General features: G+C 54.6%; 3 protein-coding genes across 6 annotated transcripts; all 3 read left to right on the plus strand.

Moving 5' to 3' along the window:
- The first annotated feature begins 11958 nt into the window (after positions 1-11958).
- Positions 11959-14269, plus strand: C1QA (complement C1q A chain). 2 transcript variants are annotated; one of them, XM_075027705.1, is made up of 3 exons: positions 11959-12081; positions 12861-13055; positions 13197-14269. In XM_075027705.1, the coding sequence occupies exons 2-3, from the start codon at positions 12893-12895 to the stop codon at positions 13763-13765; spliced, it is 732 nt and encodes a 243-aa protein (XP_074883806.1). In that variant the 5' UTR covers positions 11959-12081; positions 12861-12892; the 3' UTR covers positions 13766-14269. The 2 variants fall into 2 exon arrangements, with proteins under 2 accessions (XP_074883806.1, XP_074883805.1); XM_075027704.1 differs by having other exon boundaries at positions 11971-12081; positions 12884-13055.
- Positions 14270-15434: 1165 nt separating this feature from the next.
- On the plus strand, positions 15435-17633 carry C1QC (complement C1q C chain). Of its 2 annotated transcripts, XM_075029248.1 has the most exons (3): positions 15435-15531; positions 16213-16402; positions 16638-17633. In XM_075029248.1, the coding sequence occupies exons 2-3, from the start codon at positions 16222-16224 to the stop codon at positions 17192-17194; spliced, it is 738 nt and encodes a 245-aa protein (XP_074885349.1). In that variant the 5' UTR covers positions 15435-15531; positions 16213-16221; the 3' UTR covers positions 17195-17633. The 2 variants fall into 2 exon arrangements, with proteins under 2 accessions (XP_074885349.1, XP_074885348.1); XM_075029247.1 differs by lacking the exon at positions 15435-15531 and having other exon boundaries at positions 16204-16402.
- C1QB (complement C1q B chain) lies at positions 16278-21345 on the plus strand. Of its 2 annotated transcripts, none has more exons than XM_075029249.1 (4): positions 16278-16402; positions 18757-18822; positions 20048-20210; positions 20565-21345. In XM_075029249.1, the coding sequence occupies exons 3-4, from the start codon at positions 20051-20053 to the stop codon at positions 21137-21139; spliced, it is 735 nt and encodes a 244-aa protein (XP_074885350.1). In that variant the 5' UTR covers positions 16278-16402; positions 18757-18822; positions 20048-20050; the 3' UTR covers positions 21140-21345. The 2 variants fall into 2 exon arrangements, with proteins under 2 accessions (XP_074885350.1, XP_074885351.1); XM_075029250.1 differs by having other exon boundaries at positions 20051-20210.
- Positions 21346-24004: the final 2659 nt, after the last annotated feature.

Raw genomic sequence — 24004 nt, forward strand, 5'->3', positions numbered from 1 at the left:
GGTTCAGAAAAGGCTATTTCCAGCTACTCCACCCAGCTGGAGCCAGCTCTCCTCCCTGTCTGTTGTCATCGCAGAGGATGCATCTGCATCTGTCACGGGAGGGTTACTGCACAGAGAAAGGAGGCAGGGAAAAGCGCAGGCAGCAGCTCACTGAGAAGGTTTGGGAGAGCCAGAAAAGGGGCTGCAGCCATGTGCCTCAGTGTTCATGCACGAGGTGCGGACAAGGGACACAGCCACGTCAACCATGTCTCCAAACGGCATCGCCGGCACGGCCCATCCAGGCTGGGAGGTGTGCGCAGGCACCGTCCCCATCCTCCAGCGACCTCCTGCACTCTCCTGCTCTCTTCCCTGGCCGCTCAGCACAGGCCCCAGGCTGGCCCATTGATGCTGTCAAGCCCTGGAAAGCAAGTCCCAGCAGTGCCTTTCCCCGGCTGCTGCTGCTGCTCGCTCATGCAGGGGTCTCATCAAAATGCAGAGCATCCTTTACTTCTGGCTGGTTTACAGTAAGCAGTTGTCAGACGCTTCTATAATCCCAGGTATAATAAACCTTCCCTGGCTCCCTGATTCCTGTATCTGTCATGTGAGCCAGCTGTGCATGAGGAAAGCACTTTGCATGCAGATTATTTATCTGTCCTCAGTCTGATCCAAATAACACCCCCCTAAGCACAATCAGACAGCAACAGCTCCTCCTTCCAGAGTCTGGTTTTCCGACACTGGGGTGAGAGTTTGCACTCACAGGGGTCATCCCATGAAGAACCATTTAGGGTCAGCTGCAAATCTGCTTGTGCATGTACAGCACCACAACCTCTCTGCAGGGCTCTGGAAGTTGTCTGAAGAGCAGGACTGAGCCATCACAGGGCGCTGGTGCAAATTTATCACTAGCACTCATGAAGAGGGAGATATCTGGTTAAGATGGATGCCCTGGAGTAATTTTCTCCAGCTCCCAGTCTTGCCAGCTTTCCCTCGGGGTGGATGTCCTGCTGTTGGTTCCCATTTGTTCCTCCTCTGCAAAGACCCTGTGGAGTTGGATTAGAAAGGAGCAGGATCAGCTCTGCTAGGGCAGAAAGGCACAGGAGAAACGCTGCCTCAGAGATGCCAGAAACACAGGAGCCCTGAGCAGTACAGCCCCGGGGGCTTAGAGGCGACAATTGGCAAACCAGTTTGATTAGAAATTAAGCAGCATCCAAAGCAAAAGTGTGATATTTAATAAAGGGTGAGGAGATGCAGCGCAGCCCAAGGGACAGGCTGTCAGCTTTGCAGCCCGGAGACCTGTGGCATAGCATGAGGGAAGGCTCCCCATCCCTAGGCACAGCTCGGGCACACAGGGCATACAGAAGGTCATAGCTGCCGCTCAGCACACCTCTGGACCTCAGAGGCTCAGGGGAAAGGCTGCTATGCCAAGTGACATTTATTGTCTATGGCCCTAAGTCTCTCAGAAATTTAGAAAGGCTCTTCAGTGTCACCCTGGGGGTGCTGGTGGACCCCTTGCTCTGCCCCAAACCTATTCCAGACCTCCAAATCAGGCCTGGCTTAAAAAATACTATTTATTTTGGATTCCCATTCTCAGCTTTTGATGTCTAAACTGACATCAAAACTGCCTTTTGATAATGTTTCGGGGCTCTTCCTTCACCAGATGGGCAAAAATGTACTTGTTTTAGGTGGAAACTGAGTTTTATGCTTAATCTCATGACTTGAGGAAATGGGGCTTTAAAAAATACATCTTTATCAGAGGACCTGAAAGAAAGGGAGTATCCCTTCCTGATTCTCCTCTGAGAGAAAGGCATGGCCAGAGAGGGAACAATGATTTTTGCTTCTGAGGAGCAGGTCTCAATGAAAAGTCAAGTACATATCACCGCAGGGCTGCAGACAACAGCAGCCTCTCACCTCCAGATCCAAACCACAAAGTAACTGGGACACTGAAAAAGAGGCTTTGCATGTCATGCACTGAGCTTGCGAGATCCCAGAGGAGCAGGAGGATGTTCATCTCCTGGAAGAACAACATCATAGGCAGAGTTTCTTAGTCTTCTGTCCAAAAAGGGGATTTTTCTCTCTCTGTCTATATATCCAGCGGACGCAGCACTCAGGGTCTGCAGTGGGATCCTCGTAACCACAGCAGATACGAGTGCAGGTGGTTCCTATGCTGATTCCCAATCTTTTTGTCATTAAATTTGCGGTTTCAGTATTTATTGCTAGTGGGAAACATATTATGCTGGATCTAACAGCCGAGAGAGGTGAGACTGTCGCAGCTCCCTGTCCCCAGGTCCAACCTTCAGTGAGGCTGAAGATGTGTGTTCCCAGCAGGCACACACATGTAAAGCACACATGTACTTCCTATATACCTATACACCCATATACCTAGCCAGTCACACAGGTCACAGACAGACACTCAGAGCACCCACATGAACATCAACAGCACCAATGGCCTCATTCTTCTCCCCTCTCTGGCTGACATATTCTCCACTAGTGAGAAAATATATATATATATGTATATATTTTCTCCATTTATATATACATACACACATATGTGCAATGTGGATCCCACCAGCAGCTCTCCTCAGACACCCAGTTTGCCCATAAATCAAAAAATGCTCTTCCCCTGCATCCCATGATGGGTCTCATACCACCAAGCAGCAACCCCCTTGGTCCAAAAGATGACCTGGGAGGCTGCTCGCAGTGACTCCTGGTGATGGGTTTCACATCTGGACACTGGGGCTGATGTCCCTGTGCTCTTCTGGGCTAGTGGAGATTGGCCTTTGATGGGCTGATGGCTCTCCTGGTGAGTCTGGGGGTAGCCCCAGGGTATTGTTTGGGCTCCCTCTCCTGCCATTGTCTCTTCGTGCTCCTTTTTGTGTGTGCAGATGAGCTTTTAACACCTACTCTTATCTTTAAGTGTGATAGACCTTAACCCGTTCAGGAGCCAGGAGTGGGCGAGGGACCACCTTAGGCAGAGCCCTTCCAGCACACAGAGTGCAGGCAAGGTGCATGTCCAGAGTGCAGGCAGATGCTGTGTGCTGGGTTTGGCTGGAATGGAGTTAATTTTCTTCATAGTAGCTAGTCCGAGGCTATGTTTTGGATTTTGGCAGTGCAGGAGTGTCCTTCCTTCCCCCTTAATTCATATTTCCATGAGCAATTTCACAGCTGCATATGTACATCTAATGGAAGATCTTTCCTCAGCATCTCAGCACTGGGAAATGCTCTTGGTACCAGTAGGATGGCAAGCAGCATGCCTTGTGCCCCATGGGCTGTCCGAGCCTTGCTGGTGTGTGGACAGTGCTTTGCAGGGGCCTGAAGTGCAATTTCTTGCCCAATTTGCCCAGGTCTTCCCTTCAGTGGTTTGCAAAGCCTATTTTCCACCAGCCCTAGCTATTGGCATGCACTGCTGCTGCGGCTGCACACACAGAGACACACAGAGTTTAAATTCAGGGAAGACGTCCTGTCTAGCACAAGGTATGAATTGTCACTCATTCACTTTCTGATCAAGCACCTAGCTAAAACCTTCCAGAAAGGTGACCAGCCTGGATCTGAAGGCAGCAGGCAAAGGGAAAGCAAGGAGGGTCAGTGCCCATATCCCCACTGTACAGTCAAGGATGCCAAGGGACCATAGCACAGTGATATAGCCAGCCAGCTGCCATCAATCACAGGGCCTTAGCAGAGGCTTCTGAGTATTTAAATCATTAATTAAGATTAATGAAATTCCGCTTTTGCAGTTTATCTAAGTGCATGTTCCGAAACTGAAACCCAGTCATTAATTAGTGAGTGAGACAATTTGAAGGGCTCAGTAAAATCCCCTCTTAAGCCCCAGCGAGGCACATCAGCATGGCTCCAAGTGGAAGGATATGGCCCTACCCAGGGGATGGATACTACACCAGAGCAGGATAGGTGACACTTGAGAAGAGACACAGACACACGGTCCCACCAGTATGGGCTTTTAGGGGATTAGGGAGGTCCATCCAGCTCAGGACTGAGAATGGGAGACACAACTTGCTAATCTTCTTGTACCATTGCGGCAAATGAGAGGTTCCATTTGGCTTTCCCAAATAAATTAATTTGAAAAGCTTGGGGATTACTGGAAGGATTAGAGCTCCCTAGAAATCCCACTGTCTGATCTGCCCATCCTGAGGCTCTTGAAACCTCCTCGTGAAGACTAATGTAAATAAATATGTTCCATTACAGGATGAATCTGAACTGGTGTCCTGGTTTCAGCTGGGATAGAGTTAATTGTCTTCCTAGGAGCTGGTATAATGCTATGTTTTGAGTACAGTATGAGAAGAATGTTGATAACACACTGATGTTTTCAGTTGTTGCTAAGTAGTGGTTAGTCTAAAGTCAAGGATTTTTCAGCTTCTTATGCCCAGCCAGCAAGAAGGCTGGAGGGGCACAAGAATTTGGGAGGGGACACAGCCAGGGCAGCTGACCCAAAGTGGCCAACGGGGTATTCCATACCATGTGATGTCATGTCCAGTATATAGACTGGGGGGAGTGGGGCTGTGGGGAATTGCTGCTCGGGAACTAACTGGGCATCGGTGGGCAGGTGGTAAGCAATTGCATTGTGCATCACTTGTATATTCCAATTCTATTATTATTATTATTATTATTATTATTATTATTATTATTATTATTATTATTATTTTCTCCTTTTCTGTTCTATTAAACTGTTCTTATCTCAACCCATGAGGTTTACTTCTTTTTTTTTTCTGGTTCTCTCCCCCATCCCACTGGGGAGGGGCGGTGAAGTGAGTGGCTATGTGGTGCTTAGCTGCTGGCTGGGGTTAAACCACAACAACTGGAAATAAAAATGCACAGTCTGTGTAATGTGAAATACTGCATGAAGCCCAGCTGCAGGGTCCTGCATGTGTCAGCTTGTGCTCGTCCTCATGCTAGGACATCCGTGTTCACCAGACCCAGATCCAGAGGACCAGGACCCACTGGCCAGAGACAGCCACCTTCCACCATCCTGTGTTCCTCTGGTGCCACGTGTAGTTCCCCAGGGACCTCCTGGGTGAACATCTCTAGTGGTAGGCACAGGGCACCTGTGAGTTTGGAGATGAGCTTCGGGGCATGGCTTATGGCAACTCACTAGGGTGTTTGAGAAAATAGTGTTACAGAATGACCTTCTCCACAGTGCAATAAAACAGATACACTGGCAGTAAATTGCATCAATTACAGGGAACTCAGTAATTAATTAGAAGCCGGGAGTCTTCCCATCCCTCAGTGCAGCTCTGAAATTAAGAGTCTGAGTGAAGAATAACTTCCAGGCCGGGGAGTCGGTGCTGGGGCTGCCGTGCAATTGCCCCCCACACAGAGACTCAACGAGGACAGCAATTGCCTCCTAGATGTTGATCGATTTGCTTTTGAGTTGGCAGCAAGGACACGGGTTTGACCTCTGCCTGCAGAGAGGAGGGAGAGGACTTCAGGCAGCGCCTGCGGGAGGGGATCCTGAGCAGTTGATGCCACTGCAAGTGGAAAAGTGTCTGCCCAGGTCGGAAAGAGGCTGCCTCCTTGTTGGAAAGTGATGGAGGTGACTGGGAAGAGGAGGGTGAACTTATAGGGAGCACAGCAGAAAGAGAGAGGTTGAGGTCTGTTCACGGAGGGTTATAAGCTAATGAAAGTGCCTGAGAGGATGCTGTATGCATGTGGACCACAGGAGTGCTGAGGATACCGGTGCTGCTGCCCTCTGCCTGCCTGGGGAACCAGAGCCCAGCGAGCTACCGAAATCAAAGCCTTTACTTCTGCTGCTGAGGAACTCAAGCACGGGCCAGAGGGACAAGGACGCGTTGTGACCTCCAGCCTACTGCAGGCTGAACACATCCCTGCCTTGAAAACATCAGGCCTGGCTCTGCATGGCGTTGCTGCAGCTTGGCTGGGCTATTCCTTGGCAAATCCGCTAAGCCGGAGGTTGGCTAATGGTGCCTGCGAGGCACCCGCTGGGGTCCTGCCAGCCAGAAGCAAAGGCAATCAAAGCCTCCAAAGCAGCAATCAGACACCCTCCAAATTGAGCGGACGTGAGAAGTGAGTTTGCAACTTCAGATCGATCTGGCGGCCAAGGTCAGTTAGAGGGAAGCTGAGTTCCTGGAGAAGCCACTGTGGAAAGTGAGTTGTAATAGAAAGAAGTTGTAATAGTCTCCAGCCGGCACGGACCTCCAGCTGCCGCTGACCCAGTTAACACTAATGCTCGCCTGCAGGAAACTTCCACTCCATTTTCGAGCCATTATGTCGGGGAAACCAGACCATGGCATGGAGATTAGCCTGGGAAGGGCATGTGATGCTCTGGCAGCCGTTAGGATCTGGCCATGCACAGGGTGCAGGAGGGGTCCATGCTGGTGATCTCAGCCCAGTGGAAAGCACAACATTGCTACAAATGAGTGCACAGTCATCCCCCCTTCACTGGATTGAGCACATCCTTGTCTGGTGGAGGGATTCATGATGGTCTCGCCATGGCCTCATGGCCACAGAGAGTGCAAAACCTCGCATACCCAGAACTGAGGCATCAAAACACAAAGCAGAGAGGAGAACCTTGTGTCTCCCCCCCACCCCCCAATATAGCCATCACTTTGGATTTGGAAGGGAATCTCATGCTGTCCAGGGTGTCTCTCAGACTCTTGTCTCCTGAGCCCATAGCATAAAGCCAAGAGGTGCAGGAAGGACCAGGATTTGTCCTTTTTTCTGTTGCCTTGTAGTTTTCAAGCCATTTTTTAAAACCTTAGGATGTTTAGAAGATACTGCGGACTCTCCCCTCTTGGCCTACAAGAACCACCACCTTCTGCACATGGGATGAACAGGCTGGGGACTCCCTGCTGGAGTAGGGAAAGGTTTGGGATGGGGAGTGGTGGGCACCAGCCTGAATGTGAGCAAACCACAGATAAGATAAACTACTACATTAGGGGGACTGTGGCCAAGGTCAAGGGAAATTATTCATCCTTATGATCAGCAGTGGGGAGGCCACCCTGCTGGGCTGTGCTTAGCCAGGTGAAGAGGGTGATGTGGGATCTAATCACAGCTACAGCTACTTGGGAGCAATTCCAAGGAAGATAGAGCCAAACACATCTCACTAGTGCCCAATGAGGTAACAAGGGACAGTGGTCACACATTGGACCTTCAAATATTTGGGACGGACATTAGGAAACTCTTCTTCACCTGAGCCTGGTGCAGCCCTGAGACAGGTCCCCAGAGCAATGGGAGATCTTGGTCCTTGGAGGGTTTCAAGACTTAGGCAGGCAAAGCCACTGCCGCCCTGATCTAGTGTTGGGAATAGTTCTGCCATGAGCAAGCAGCTGGACAGGAGATTGCAGAGGTCCTTTCACCAGCCCTGCTGGGATTTACAGCCCTGTGCCTGCTAAACATCACTTTTCTCCTGGCTGGACTTCAGTCCAGGGATGCCCTGCCATGGAGTGGTACAGGCACTTTTCCCCTAGCTTTGCAGAGGTCCTGGTTGGCTCCCTGCTCCTCAGCCCAGCCGCAGTGCCTGTTGCTGACTTATGGCACTTTGACCTCTTTTACTTATCTTGAGTGATCTCTCTTATTGATCTTGAGATGGACAGAATTGCATCCTGGATGCATCCATTGACTTTTGATGGAGCCCTGAGCGGTGGGAAGAAGCCAAACACGTGCCGTGATGCCAATCAAACCAGTATCCCATACAATGGGCCAGATGTTCCTTGCAGCCCATAGTCCTGGGTCTGCATACTTTTCACCATGCCAGGCTAACCAGCCCTCTTCAGGGATCTGTGTGAGTAGCCGTTGGCCACGGGCAGACCCTACTATTCCACAAAAAGCTTTTGCTTCCTCTGTTTGCCCTTCTCCCCTGGGGGAACCAGCCTCCAAGCAACGTCAGCCCTGCCAGGCACACCTCGGCACTGCAAAGCATGGACTCCTGTTGCATGCCTCCGGGCTCCTGGTGTGTTGTCAGCATAGCTCTGGGCACCCTGCTCTGATCCCATCTTATTTATGGCACATCCTTCCTGTCTTCTCGCTGCTATTATTGCCTGAAATGTTGTAATTTAGATTCTGGCTGTGTTTGATTGCAAACTCTCCCAATCTACAAATTTCAGTGACAAGCACTAGAGCAGCTAATTTACATGCCAAAGAGATCAATCCGGAACTGCTCGTTACACAAGTGAATAAATAAATAACGGATACATTAAAGAATGGGAAACAATCAGCCAAATTAACCAATAGGTGTCGAATAATGACAAGGCCTGACATCCTTAACAGAGAACAGGAGGAGGAGGGATGGGACAAGCTTTCCCAGCATTGCCCAGGGCTGCTCAGCACTCATCTATCTCTTCTCTTCTCATCCCATGAGCCAACAGGGATGTGCATCAATGCCAGGAGAGAGTGAGCAAGGGCTGGAGTGTGAAAGCCTTGCTTTTAAATCCCATACCTGTCTTTGCACCTCGCACATGCTCCATGTAGGCATCTGTCATAAGAATAACACATCCCCTGGGAAAGCAATTAAAACACTTTAGACATCGTGTGGCAAGTGGCCTTGCAGCCTGATTTTCAGCTAATATCTCAGGAAATCCTTCCAGGGCACCTGAACCATCCCAGCTTCTTGTTTCATTGACTGAAGCATGGGAGACTTCAGAATTCATGCAAACACCATTGCATTGCCCAGGAAGTTTATCTGGTGGTCAGCAGCATGGGTTGAGCATTTTGGGGCGGGCCAGCTCAACAGCTACAAAACCAGTTTGCATGGTTCTTCAGGCATCATTAAGTCTCCAGTGACTGCAGAAGCAGGGATGCTCCGAGCTGTCCCGCCTTCCTAGTGGGTTGTGGGTGGCAGACTGGGATGCCAGTGACTGGCAGCAGAGGTGTGTGTAGTACCTGCCAGCACTGCTGATCTCCCACCCCCCGCCTTTGTCTCTGTGTCCTGTAGAGTGACAGCTAGGTGCTAGCTACTTGATTTATCCTCCTCTGGCAGCTCCTGCCTGTCATCGCTCAGCACCCCAGGGGTTCCCCAGCAGGGAAGGCAGCGGATGAGCATCTCTCCCTGTTGTCTGCTGTCAGGCAGCTCGTGTGTGCCTGCAGGCACTGGGGACGCAGGGAGGAGGCTTTGCAGGGCTCACTTTTCTGTCACAAAGGGATGCAAGGCTGGGATGGCGCTGACCTACCTTGCCTGGCACCACCAGGTTGGAGGGCAGCAAGGAGGTTGAAGGAGCTGCCCCATGCCCCGCCCTGGAAGTAGGAGGGTTGCTCAGGGTAAAATCCATCCAGAGCAAGGCTGGTCCTGGGTCTGCAGCAGAGCCAGGAGGCCATGACAGGTGCCCTAAATGATGTGGATGCTCACCAGAGTGGTTGGGTTCCCCCAGACACAGGGCTGTCCTCTTTGGGGCTGGTTTTGGTGCCTCCTGGGGCTCTGCAGAGCACCTACATCCCCTGACTACTCCAGCGTACACGCACCTTCCCCTCTGCCTTGGACTTGGCCCCATTTCATGTCGTCTGGGGGTCCCCTCCGTCATCCTTGCCCCTTCCGCGTGCTGGAGCCCGCTGATGGTGGTGCTGGTGGGACGCCGCTGGACTTGCATCGGCAGGGATAACCTGCCAGGGCTTCACGATCCTGTGCACCTTCCACCACGGCTTGGTCCTCGCTGAGGAAACGCCACTTCTCCCCTACTCTCAGGGGGTGCAAAACTGCTCCCGGCTTCGGGGAAGGGCGTTCGTGGCCTCACCGGGGCCGTTTGCAGGAGGGACCCGGGTTATTCTGGCTCCTGCCGTGCGATTGCTAGGGGCCGAGGCGGAGATGCCCGTGTGCTCGCTCTGCGGCTGGACATCCAGCCGGCTGGCCTTTGGGGACACGGGGATCCCCGGGGGCTCCCCCAAAACCACCTGCTTTTGGAGGAGGGAGACGAGCCCTGATGGGCAGGTGACACGGAGCATGGCTGAGGCAGCACTGCCATCTCGTGGCGTGTCACCTCCCTGTGCGGGCCACGCCGGGCACGGCCCCTCACCGTGTCCTTCGGCCACCACCCGCTCCCACAGACGCCCTGGTGGGAAGGGGAAGGAGGAGGAGTGTGCGAGGTCGGAGGTGTTTTGGGGCTGGCAGATGCCGTCTGCAGATCCCTCCTGCGTGGCACTGCGCAAAACTCAGCCGCAACTCCCCGCAGCCATCCGTCCTCCGGAGCCACGGATGTCCCGGCTGCAGATCGGGAGGAGGAGGAGGAGATGCTCGGAGTATGGGAGAGGAAGGCTTGGCCTGAACGCAGCAACACTGGAAGTCAAGCGAGTGGGGCTAAGCACTGCTGAGGAGTCTCAAGGACCTGGAGGAGGTGCCGCCTGGACCAACACCAGCTTCCAGGAGATGCTGGAAACCTGCAACCAGTGCCCTGTAATTCAGCAGTCAAATGAGGCTAAGGGGACAGCCAGGGACAAAGGACACAGGAGCTCTAAGACACAGCCATCAATCAATCCTGGATGAAATGATGGAGTGGTCTTATTTTGGCTGTATATTAAGAAAGGGCAATAGGGCAGAAATACAATTACTGTCCAGAAACACCATTTTGTGGAGGGTAGGTCTTTTCAAACTCACCTGTCATCTTTTCTTGACATGATTACAGGTCTGGTTGATAGAGGAACGCTGCTGATAAAATAAAATTGCATTTCTTCTGGGGATCTGATTTATTACGGGGTAACATTTTGATTAAAAATGTGTATTATATTGCATTAAGAGGGCATATATTCAATGAATTAAAGACCAGCTCAGTGACAGATCTCCAAAGGTAATTATTAATGGAGATACACTGATGAGCAAAGTTTTGTCTGACAAGAGTCTCTGGGCTGATTTTTAGTTTCACACTAGTCATTCCCTTTTTCAGGTGTTTTGGAAACCATGCAACACCTTCCTTGGGACTGCTAGAGGCAGCGGGCAGGGGGAATGGAGGGTTTGCTAGCCCCCCTTGGCTTTGGGACCTCCCTGATCCCAGGCCTGCACACTGTTCTCTTTCCTTGAACAACCTCCCCTGAGCTCCAGCTGCTGCTATGTTTGCTTTGGGGACCCCAATGCCTCTTTCTCACGAAGGTCAGGACTCCTGAAAGGAGGCTCCAGGTGGATATGGATCAGAAAGTCCCTCCTATCTACCCACTACATTCCCCATGGGGTGGCCTGGCTGGTCCCCAGGATGTTCACCTGCTGGGGTCATTATGGCACATCTCATCCCTCTGTTCCCTGCCACGGTGGGGCTTGGGTACTGGTGGCATTTTGGGGCTCTTTTGTGGCAGAGCTGAATGCACAACCCTGGGCGCCTTTCCTGGGCTCAGTGGTGTGACGCTTTGGCTTTTTCATTTTGCAGGTTTTGGTGAGGTGACACGCAGCTCCTGGGGTTGCTAAGATGTGGCTGGCGCAAGGCATAGCTACTCAAAGGGGACCGGGAGCAACCTAGGTGCCAGAAACCCCCATCTTCTGCTCTACTACAGAGACAAGGTCCCCAAACCACTGAAGTGAGGGCAGTGGGAAGGCGATACCTCATCAAGGATGCTCGAGGCCCTGCTGAGCCACACAGGCACTGACGATGCCTTTGCTGGAGGCCTGCTCTGTCAGGGTTCTGTACCATGGTGGGCATCTGGAGGGGTCAGTCCCCAGCAGCAGCGATGACAAGGCTGGGTACCAGTGACAGCCGCGCTCTGCCCATCGCCCAGACCAGGGGCTGTCAAGAGTGATCCCTGGGCCCCACCAAGCATCTCTTGGTTAGCCGTGCCACCTACTGCTCACATGAGCTGTCCCCTCCTGCAGTGACAGAGCTGTGGCATGCCTTGGGCACCCTCCACCTTTGTGTTGCTTTGTGCCCAGTCACCACCGGTCCCTGCTTCGGGGACTGTGCTGGAAACCCTGCAGTCCTGCATTTTTGCTGACCAAGCTGTTCCCTGACTGTAACCAGCACAGTCAGCATCCAGCGTGGAAAGGGGAACAAGTTTCTCTCATGTGCAAAGAAAGTGAAACTTGGCACTTCTTTTCCCTGACCAGGCAAACCACCGTGCATGCATGTACATCTCCCCCACCCTGCTCCTCTTCCTCCCTGCTCCCAAGGAAGATCTTCCAGCAAACAGAGCTGCTGCTCAGACTGGTCTGTCTTCACCCCCAGCAAAGAGGTAAGTCACGCAAATAGCTGGGGCATATGCCTCCTCTGCCACCACTCTCTGGTCCTTGATCCCTGTCCCCCTCCACAAGTGTTTAAAAATAGGAAAAGGAGGAGAAGATGATTGGGGGGGGGAAGCTGCAGGAATCAGTCCTTGCTCCATGTGGCTGTGGACATCACTAGCCTCTGCAAGCTTGTCCTGTGCCGAGTACCTCAGGTTTTGGGGTAGGTGTGTGTGCTCAGGACATCTCTCCTCTCCCCCAGCTCTGTGTGTTGGAGATCTGGATCCCCTTTGCCTGTTTACCCTTTTCCTGTTTAATCCTTTCTTATTTATCCTTCTCCTGTTTGTCCCTCCTCTGTTGAGTCTTTTTGCATCCCTTCCTCACTTGTGCTCTCTATCCCATGGGACCACTGCCCCGTACATCAGGGCTTGCTCCCCCAGCACTGGAAGAAGCATCCTCTACGTGCATCTGATGTGCGACCACCCATCCCCAGGACATGCACCAAAGCATTTATGCCACGCTCCATGTCCTGGGCTTTCCAATCCCACAGCCCTGCCATGAGCACGTGTCAGAGATTTTCAGTAATATCAAAGATTTCAGATCATGCAAGGAAACAGCCTCAAAATCCTTCCGTGAATTTATTTCCACCATTGCATGCGGTGTCCGGCTATCTGTATTGGAAAACACATGGGTGGCATGGTAGATCTGTGCATGCATCTGATGAGACCACTTGCATGTCTGTGTCCAAGGTGCATCTGTGTGTTTGCTGTGTGCTTGCCTCCATCCCCAGTTCCCCCACCCCTGTGCTTGTAGGGAGGCAGGATGCAACCCAGGCTTTGGCTGGCAACCAGCACCCTGGCAGCAGTGCTGGGCCTGGCCCTGCTGGAGGATGACGTGTGTCGGGCACCAGATGGAAAGAACGGCTTCCCGGGAGTCCCTGGCCTCGACGGGAGGCCAGGGCAGAAGGGTGACGTGGGAGACCCAGGTAAGGGGGAGCTGGGGATGTGCAGCGTGGGTGGCCTGGGAGCCTCAACCCTCTTGGTAGGAGCATCACGGGCTGTGGGAGCAGCTCAGGAGGTGCCAGCCAGATGTACACAAACTGCTACTCCTCACCATCTCTCCCCAGGGAAACCATCACGGAAGACGGGCATCAAGGGACTCAAGGGGGATGCAGGCGAGCAGGGGCCTCCTGGCATCCCAGGAGACCAGGGCTACCTTGGGCAGCGTGGCTCCCCCGGGATGCCAGGAAGGCCGGGGCTAAAGGGGCCCAAGGGGAAAGCTGGCAATATCCTGGATCATCCGCGTCCTGCCTTCTCCGCTTCGCGGAGGTCCCCACCCTCCAATGGCAAGACAGTCGTGTTCGACAACATCATCACCAACCAGGAGAGCTCCTACAATCCCCAGACCGGGGAGTTCGCCTGCCGCGTCCCTGGGCTGTACTACTTCGCCTTCCAGGTGATCTCCAGTGGGGACCTCTGCCTGAGCATCACCAAGAACAGGGAGCGCGTGGTCAGCTTCTGTGATTACAACAGCCGTGACATCCTGCAGGTCAACTCGGGCAGCAGTGTGCTCAGCCTGGCCGCGGGTGACCTGGTCTCCGTGAGCACTGACTCTGCCAGGGGCAACACGATTTACAGCGGCTCTGAGGCTGACAGTGTCTTCAGCGGCTTCATGATCTTCCCTCAGATGGGCTGATGGACTGCCAGTCAGGACCTGCTTAGCACCAGAGCATTGCAGTGTGTGTGTGTGTCTGCATGTGTTTTCCCCCTGTGAGTGCATGGGGTGGTTTAGTACCACAGCAAACGGGGATGGCCCCAAACTGAGCCACCAGACAGGTCTTGTTCTTCCACCGATGTCACAAAGTGCCCAGGCTGTGGGTCACCACTGCAGTAGTGAGACCCCTACTAGCACTTATCTCCATGCTAGGCCTGCCCATTCCATCCTGGAGGCAAAGGACTGCTGGCCCCAGCAGCCCTTTCTGCTCCTGGGCACTCCGACCCCACACCAGAGGGGACCAGTTGTCACTGGGGCCATTCACCAGCTGTGGGTCTTTGTTCCTGAGTGGGAAATCACCGCATGCCACTGCTTCTGCTACACTAACCATTGCAAACGCCTTTCTGGCACCGGGCCACTACTGTCTCACATCCTCCCTATCCGTATAAACAAACCTTTCTTCCAAGACAGCCGCTTGGGTTTTCATTCCTATTCATGCATCTTCCCCAAACCATCAATGTCCTGCGCCCCTTCCCAAGCTGTCCAGGGAGAGAAGTGATCCCAATTTGCCCCTGGCCAAGCAGACCCCAACTGCAAAGGCAGATGAACAGGACTGAACTGAGTATACAAGCAGAGCTGGCACTTACAGGAATGGGAACTCTCTGGGACTAGCCTATGTGTGTCCTTTTTCTGATGAGTCCAAGCTAGCTGTCCTGTACAAGGGTAAATACAGGCAGCAGACCATGCACCTCATCCGCATGGTCCTCTTCTGGTACCCAACTCTCCCAGGAAGGGGAAAGGCAGCTATGGTCCTCTAGCCTTTCAGCAAGGAAGGACAGGGACATCAGGGTGACTGATAGGGTTGTGGGGTGATGGTGGTGGGGTTTTGGGGTGATGTTCACCCTCTTCAGCTTGGGGTGAGACTAGTGGGAAGTAGGGCAGTCTGGGCAGGTATCAGGCAGCCAGAAAGCATCAGGGAAGCCACGCAGGTGCTATACCCTGGGACTGCTGCTTGGAGGAGCTGTTCCACACATGCTGGGCAGTCAAGTGTCTCCATTCCTGGAGCAGTGAAGAGGAGGCCAGGTCACCTGCAAGGAGCAACACCCTGACCAGGGATGCTGGGGCCCCAACGAACCCAGCACAGCTGGTGGAGCACAGGGCAAGGCGCAGAGAGGACAGGCAGCCTGCAGGTTGGAAACCCTCAAGGAGAAAAAGCATTCAGTCCCATTGCCTAGGGGTGCAGCACCTCCCATCAGAGCCAGGCAATGACCTTGCACCGGCCCTTCATTGCACAGGAGTCTCTGGCTGCATGGAGCTGGCATGCGGCTCTGATCCCCATCCGGTCACTGCCTTTCTGCTCAGAAACAAGTTAAGGGTGGGTGAAAGGCAGGTGATTTGCAGAGGGCTAGTCCCTGTCGTGGTTGGAGGGTTTGTGGCACATGTCTTGGCAGAGGCTTATCCCACCTCTGTCCTTCCAGTCCCTGCTGCTGCAGTGTCACAAGTACAGGTCTCACTGGACAGCCAGGAAAGTGCTTGCTCAGAGAAAACGATCAGGCAAGAGGATGTGAAACTCAGCTAGGGGTCAGCTGGGGGTTCTGGGTCCCCAAGGGCCCTTTCCTAACTCTGTGACTTCCTCCAGGAGGGTTTCACAGAGACTCATCCGCACTGTGCTGTGCCGGCAGGCAGTGCCCACAGCATCCAGAGGGCTCAGCAACGCAGGTTCCCGTGCTCTGCTCCCCTCACCAGAGGTAAGAGGAGCTTCAGGGTCCGTCTCTTTGGGGTGGGCTGCATGGGGAGTGGGGATCCAGCAGTGTGGCACAGTGCTGGGCTATGTGGGAGGAGGAGAATGAGACAGAGGCACTGCCAGGTTGCACACATGTCATGGGGGGATGATGCATGCTTGTCCTTGCTGGGAGAAGACCCAGTTCCCGGGGCCAGGCACTGTCCTGGGAGATCCCCAGCTGATGGGGGCTTGATCCTGATGGCCAGAACCAGGAAAGTCAGGCTGCTGCTGGAGGAGGGGTGAGATCCACTGTGTCCAGGGAGCTCCAACCTCAGTGCGGCGTGATGCAACGGTCTGCAGCAGTGTACGCATCTGCAGGGGGGTTGGCACATAGGACCAGCAGAGCTTTGGGCTGACCACAGGTACTGTAAGACCTCATGGCTCCATCCAGACTGAAAGTCCAACCCTCCTTGTGCCATCAGGGGCTGCCCTGGGGTTGGTGATGAGCCCAGGGTCCATCTCCACATATCCACCTCCCCACTGCCTGGCGATTGGTATGGGGGGGACACAGAGGACCCAGATGTCGCATCCAGGTGCTCCTGGTGCAGTCAGCCTTTTAGCACAGTACCTCCTTTGCCCCATGGCCTGGAAGCCACATTGCTGTGGCCCCTCAGCTGAGCACTTTCTTTCCCTTTCCATGCTCCAGAGCACCAAAATGGGGCAGAGCTTCTGGGAGCAGCTCCATCTGGCTCTCGCCCTTCTACTCCTGAATGTGGGGTCTGCTGTGAATGGAGATGTCACTCACGGATGCTATGGGGTTCCAGGCCTGCCAGGTATGCCGGGCGTGCCAGGCAAGGATGGCCGGGATGGGCTGAAGGGAGCCAAAGGAGAGCCAGGTGAGTAAGCAAGGAGGAGAACCACACAGGCTATTGAAGGGGGGCCATTGAGTCCTCCATGGCTGGTCTGCCTTGGTATGCAGGCCATGGAGAGCATCGCCTGAGGACAGGGCAGGAGGAAAGGAGGCTGGAAAGAGGCAACAACTCTCTCCTCCCTGATGGAAGGGGCTGGAGGAGCCTCTCCCCACATCCTGCCATTGACACTGACTTCTCTTCACTCCCCACCACCCCACAGGCATCCCGGGTGGTCCTGCAACACGAGGGCCCAAGGGCATGAAAGGGGAACCAGGCAGCCCTGGCTTGCCAGGCAAGATTGGTCCCAGGGGTGCCCCTGGTCCCAGTGGAGACCCTGGGATGATGGGTGTGACCGGAGAGCCGGGTATGCCAGGCAGCTACAAGCAGAAGCACCAGTCAGCGTTTTCAGTGACGAGGCAGACTGGCGAGCACCCCTTGAAGAACGTCCCCGTGGTGTTTAACCACGTCATCACCAACACCAACCATGACTACAACACCACCACGGGCAAGTTCACCTGCAACATCCCTGGCCTCTACTACTTTGTGTTCCACACCTCGCAGACAGCCAACCTCTGTGTCATCCTGTACAAGAACGAGAGAAAGATGGCCAGCTTCTGTGACCACAAGACCAACACCATGCAGGTCAGCTCTGGTGGGATCATCCTCCATGTGGATGCTGGGAACGAGGTCTGGCTGGCGGTGAATGACTACAATGGCATGGTGGGCATTGGCAGCTCTGACAGTGTCTTCTCAGGGTTCCTGCTATTCCCCGACTAGGGGACCACCAGACCCCACCCCAGCACACCAACCTCTTCACCCTGCCCTGCAAACCCTGCTGCTCACTGCCAGGCTGTTGTGACGCTCCAGGTTTCTCTGCTGGGTGGGAAGCCCCAGCGAAGGAGTCAGCCCCAGCCACCAGACACAACCCCCTGGACTGGGGACTGAGTGTAGGCAGCCACTGTGCAGGGGGAACAGGCACGTCTGGATGCATCTGCACCCAGAGTGATGGTGCCAAGCCCCTGGGGTCCCGCTGGCACTGCCACGTGCATCCACCATGATAACCCCACACTACCTTCTGCTGCCAGAGACAGAGGTCTCTGCATCTCTCCCCTTCCCACCTGGGTTGCACCAGGGACAGCCAGGTATCCTGGAGCAGGCTTGCAGCAGCACCTTTGCCATGACCCGGCTATGGAAAGTGTCAATAAAAACCTTCTCCAGTGCACCTGGCCTAGTGTGTTTTTTCCTCCGTGACTTGCCTTTCTGCAGGTGGAGCCCACGTGTGGTCTGATGGATGTGGTGTGCACATGTGCGTATGCGTGTGTGCATGACATCTGGACGTCTGCGTGGCATCAGAATGTTCCTCCTGAACCCTCACTGGCTTGACCGTGCTCAGCGTCAGTGAGCGTGACACACCATTCACAACCCTGGCTTTGCTCGGTGGGGTAGGAACCCCAGCTGCACTGACTGCAGGAAGGGGACGGTTCCTGGGCCCATACACACAGCTCCAACAAAGTGGAGGGACTAAGACTCCTCCAAGCAGGGGCCCTGATACTCCCCTTTGCCTCCAAGAGGCTGAAATTCAGTTGCAGAGGGCCACAGACCACACAGCAAACCTCATAGCCGTGCCTCTGGTGGCTGGGACATCCACAGGGTCCCAGGCTCACCAGGCACAGGGCAGGGGAAGCACCGGCTTCCCTGAGCCAGACCAAAGGAGCTGGTGGCTGTGGAGGCTACAGAGCCCACCAAAACCCAATGGAGATTCCTCCCGGTGGCACGCATTGTACAGTGGAAAAGGAGGTCATCTCCCCTAAACGTCCTGGGCTTCACCTCCACAAGGCATCAGCAGAAGCAGGACTGGAAATGCTTTTACTGCAGGGGGAAATCACTTCCCATCCACAACATTTAGGAGACCTTGGGGGACAGATACAAGGTGATGGATGCTGAGACCCTGTAGCATCCTCTGAGCCTTGCCAGTACCTCCCAGCAGAGCTGGGTATGTACGGAGAAGCCTGAGGGATGTGTGTGCACATTTCCGCAGTCCTGAGGGGTTACCCCAAACTTGTCTGGAGCTCATGGAGCGGTCCCTGCAGTAAGCACATCTGAGCAGGACCCAGGGCCCCTGCAGGGCAGAGTGGACATCACCCTGGGGCCAGAGCTCTATGCCCAAGGGACCCCAGGGTGCTATTTGGGGAAAACATGTTCTGCTGATCTGACCGAAAGCATTCGTAGTGGATATGAAAGTGCCAATGAAGAAAGGGTAGGAGCTAAAGATAAAAAAGGGATGTGGCCCACATCCTTTCACAATAACCCTTGCAGCAAACTTCTGTTTCTCCTTCCAGTCATTTCCAATTGGGACGCCGGTGTGTCCTGCTCCATCTCCCCATCTGTGCAACAAGAAGCTCAAGGTAAGAGCAAGATGTCAGCAAGGGAGGTAGAAGCACATGGGGAACCCCGCTGCACCAGGGTGACAGTCACCCCCTCCATCACTGGCACTTCACTGTGGCTTGGGGCAGAAGAGAAAAGGAGCTGCTGGGCTGGGGGTGGTGGAGATCCCTGATGGGGCCCCGATCCCTCCTGCTCCACCGGGGGAAGGAGGAGATGGAAAGGGGAGATGGCAAAGGTCCAGAGGGGTGATCAGGGACTGAGCATCAGTCTGAAAGGTGCCCTCAGGGTGCTTTCCTGCCCTGAGATGCTCGTCTGCCTGGACCTGGGGCTGGGAGCCTGTGGATCAGTCCTTGTACATTCTGCATCTGAATCAGAGTCTCTGTGGCTGGAGGATCCAACTCACTGACCTCTTTTCCTGCTGATACCAGAGTTTCAGTGCTGGGAAAGTCCACCTGAGGCCAGAGAGTGTGGCTGGGGTGATGTGATGCCCAGATACAGCCCCCAAATGCCTAGTGCTTACCACACGTTCACCTGTACCAGGAGCTGGGGGAAGGAGCTGAGCTGTGGGATGCAGGGAGGGTGGAAGGAAGATGGGACCCTGGGACTGGAAGCCCAGATGACTGTCCCAGTAAGACTGGTCAGACACAGAAATGCTCCTGGGATGAAGCAGGTGTGTGGCAGGACGCAATGGGAACCTGCAGGGCTTAGGAGGGCAGGTTTGGGGATTTCATTGCCATCTGCAAGGAATAAAGCTGTTCTTCAGATATGGTGGTGGAAAGCAAGAACTATCCCCTTGCAGATAACTGTTCCGGCCTGGGGAAGGATTTTACCCTGCAGGTGTGGTCCTAAGATGGGATGAAGAATTTATCCTCTGAGAGAGCAGGAGGGTCTCAGAGCAGTAGGGACCTGCAGCACATGCCCATGGCAGCAGCATGGCCAGGCTGGACATCAGACTTCTGGGACAAGCTAACCTGTCCTCAGATATTCATGTGGCTGAAGCTCTGGGCACTTGTAAGCTGGTAATTCAAGAGTGAGAAGAGATTGACAAGCCCTCCTATGCCCCAAGGGCCTGGTCCCTCCAAGGCCATCAGGAGAGCGGATTTGGCTCTGCAGCAGGATGTTTTTCCTCCCTGATGGTATTACCCAGATGCACTTTTAGTCATCGTCCTCCAGAGCTGCACAGAGTGCCTTCCCCATCCCTCCCACTGCCCAAGGTAAGCCTCTCGACATCCTTCTGTGCTCCAGCAGATGCAGACTGCGTGGGCGATGCTGATCTGCCTGGCTGGAGGGCAGCTTGCAACTGCCACACTCTGCAAGACCTATGGCACCATTCCAGGTATCCCAGGGGCACCAGGGCAGCCTGGCAGCAACGGCAGAGATGGGGAGAATGGCCTAAAGGGCGAGCGAGGTAAGGAGGAGGCTGCAGGTGGGGAAAATGTCATCTTGTGAATATCGAGGGCAGGAAAAGACACTGCCAGGCACATGGTCCAGGGAAAGCAATCCATTTTCCAACAGCCCCTTTGGGATGTTATCAGGTGGGGGTGTTGCTTGGGGACAGAAGGCGCTGGACAGTCCAGAGCACCCCAAGGAACCTGGGGAGGGAGGGTGCACGAGAGCAACGGGTGTCACACCTGCCAGGTGGGCAGGGGTCTCCGTTGAGCCGCACCCCAGCACAGATACCGGTGATTTCCTCCCCAGTGCCCCCTCTGCAGACCTGTGGGACTCGGCTGCAACCACAGTGACTCTTCCTCCTCCTTTCTAGGTCCCCCTGGCCAGGTGGAGGACGAAGAAGACATGGGGGAGAAGGGAGACCCAGGACTGCCGGGGCACCCTGGGAAGGTTGGCCCCAGGGGCCCCCCAGGTCCAAGGGGAATACCAGGTGCCATGGGAATCCCTGGCCCTCAGGGGGACTCTGGTGACTACAAGGCCACTCTCAAGTCTGCCTTCTCTGCTGCCAGGACCATCAGCTCCTACCCACGCCGGGATCAGCCCATCCGCTTCGACCGCATCATCACCAATGAGAAGGGCCACTACGAGAACCGGTACGGCCGCTTCAACTGCGAGATCCCGGGCATCTACTACTTCACCTACCACGTCACCTCCAGGGCCAACCTGTGCCTCAACCTGAAAAAGGGTCGGGGTGGCAGCAGGGGTGAGAAAGTGGTGACTTTCTGTGACTATGTGCACAGCAGCTACCAGGTCACCACGGGTGGCGTGGTCCTCAAGATGGCAGCGAGCGAGTCTGTCTGGCTGGAGCCAACGGACAAGAACTCCCTGGTGGGGATTGAAGGATCCGACAGCATCTTCTCCGGCTTCCTCATCTTCCCCGAGGCTTAGTCCGCTGAAGGTGTCTCTCTGCAGCCCTTCTCCTGCTGCCGGCTGGCCCCTGCAAGGCTGAGGACTCCCATGGAAATTACTCTTTGCTCCAGATTTGGCACCCTAAGCATGTTACTGCCAGTCTTGCACATTAAATGACAGCTCCTTGTGCTGCTGATTCCTTCCTGCCTAGGGTTTGTCTCCTTTCCCCCAAATAAAGCTCAGGTACTCCGAGCGCTGCCTCCTGCACCCCTGGTGCAGCCTAGGCTCATTAGCATCTCATTACTGCTGAGCAGAGCCAGACAATTAATGCAGTTCTTGCTGCAGACCACGCTGAGTATTGCCTTCCAGAGTCACGAAGAGAAAGTCCTAGCCCAGTGTTAGGAAAACAGGGAGAGGAAGCCTGGTCTCTAGCAGGGGGCAGGGACACATGACACAGTGGGAAAATTGGGGCCACTGGGTACTGGGGGTAGATGGGGAGATGCTGGAGGTGGTGCTGTGCTGGAGAGTCCTTAGGCTGGTAGGATCCAGGGACACCAACCTCCTTTAGACTTTTTTGAGGGGTAGGGGTGACAATAATAGCCACAGGATTTTGTCAAAACTTGTGACAAGGTGACCCAGGTGTATGTGGGGAAGCCAGAGCTTGGTGCTGTGATGGGAGAGGTGTGGGGCACACGGCTCTCCCCTGGTGCAGCTGGACAGGGAGCAGAGGAGCCCCATAACCCCAGTGAGGACCGACGCATGCAAGTCCTATAGCACAGCCTAGCCCTCCCAGAGATGTCTTTATTGATAGTAGAGCTGATGGACTCAAGGACCCCCAGAGGAATAAGGACCGCAAGGTCTTTACGACCCCAAGGATGTCGTTGTCCCCGGGGCAGGTGACAATCCAGCGTTCTACCTGGGTGGGCAGGTTGCCTGCAGCCCCCAGCCCAGCTGTGGCAGCTGTGGGGTGGGAAGCCCATGGGGGTATACACGGGGGGTGCCCAGGACATAGAAAAGGAGAATTTCGGGGGGGGTGTCTGGGATTTGAAAGGGACTGGATGAAGGGGATGATGATGAAGGGTCTTGGCAGGGGGTGTGGATATGGACTGGCTTTTATGGAGCATCGCCACTGAGCTCTGGGGGTCTGCTTGTGGGCCCCACAGCTCTGGGCTGCCCAGCTCTCCAGCTCACCAGGACAGTGACTGGCACTGGTGCGCCCAGCTTGAAGGCTCCAGCTTCTGGACAGGATAATTTGCCGGCAGGTGGCACTGGAGACTGGCTCAGCCCTCACCGTGCCACTGGGAGCATCCCTGTCCCGCAGGCTGGGAGGAGGGCAAAGCCTGCAGGGACCGGGCAGAAGTAGGATGCCTTGCCCCTAAGGTCTGGGAGGAGGCACCGGGCAGGATCAGTGCCGCCTCCTGTGGCCCTGGGTTAATGCCTCGTCCTCGCCACTTCGTCCTTCCCCCAGCAAAATCTGCTGCCTCTGTCCCCAGGGGTGCAACCACCCTGTGTCCCCAGACATCTACCTCCTGTCAGAAAGTCAGGGCAGAGATGTTCGGTGTTGCATCCCAAAGCCCTCCTTGTGCAGCAGCATTGGGCTGCTTTTAAAATGCAGCTGCAATGCTCATGCCATTTTGCAGCTGGAGATGCAGCATCCCGAATAAAATCAGGTCAGCAGAGCAGGTGGAGGAAAAGAGTAGGTATTTGACCCCCAAAACAGAGGCTGCGCAGCATACACCAACTAAGCCTCCTGAGCCCTCAGCAGTTCTGCAGGAGACACCAACCCAAGGAGCAGTCGATACGCTGGAGGACAGGGCTGCCATTCAAAGAGCCTTGACAGGCTGGAAAAATGAGCTGGCAGGAACCTACTGACATTTAACGGAGACAAATGCAAAGCCCTTCCACTGGCATGGGATAACCCCACGCAATAGGACAGGTGGGGGGCAGGAGGAAGCTTTGCAGGAAGGGATCTGGGATGCTGCTGGACAGCAAGTTGAAGCTTTCTGCCTTTCTGAGTAATTGATATAATAATTTTGGACTTTTGAAGAGGTCTTTGTCAGGAGCCCTCTGGAGTGGAGCTGGATTTATTTTTAAAACTAATGTCTGACCTAACACCAGCACAAGTCAAAGGGTTTCTAGGGTCTTGGCTGTACCTGGAGAGAGTCAGAGGGCTGTGCAGGTACCAGCTGTCTCTAAAGTGCAGCCAGAAAACAGAGGTGCACAGGGCATTGCTTCCTCCGGTGGGTCTCAGCCAGCACCTTGCCCTCAGGCATTAGCTCCCTGGGACGGCAGCTCTCCACTCCCCTGAAGCTGCCGCTGCATGGGCCATAGAGCAGCACGCCCCTCAGGTGTCCAAAATGGATGAGAAAAGGGGTTCTGAGGGCCATGAGCTGCTGGGGCGGGTGGTGGGCCGTGCAATAACACCATGCACTTCTCCCAGGTCTGCTCAGTGCGGGTGATGGGTTTCTGACCCTGCAGGAAGCCCGAAAGCCCCAGACCTCCAAAGAGAGAGGCACCACCCCAGGGCAGCTGGAGAGGACCCCCTCCTCTCAAGTTATTACAGTGCTCACTGAGGCCAGAGCCAAACTGTGCAGATGCTCCCTCCCACGGGACCATCCAAGCAGGAGCCCGGATTGATGCCCTGTGGCAGCAATCCCTCTGCAAGATCCTCAGTGGCGCGCAAGGCGACGGCAAGAAAAATTAAACGCGATCTGGGTAGCTAGGTGCTCTGCTGCCAGCCACAGGTTGCCTGCTTGATGTTACCCAGGAAAGGCAGGACTGCTACAGCCCTGCTCTCAAACCACCCCTGCCCTGCACAGTGGTACATAATTCATTATTCCATGCAAAATAAAGCAACCTTGGAACAACACAACAAGTAACAGGAGAGTTGGAGAGAAACCTGTT

The sequence above is a fragment of the Buteo buteo genome, chromosome 5 (assembly GCF_964188355.1).
Source record: "Buteo buteo chromosome 5, bButBut1.hap1.1, whole genome shotgun sequence".
NCBI classification, from domain to species: Eukaryota; Metazoa; Chordata; class Aves; order Accipitriformes; family Accipitridae; genus Buteo; species Buteo buteo.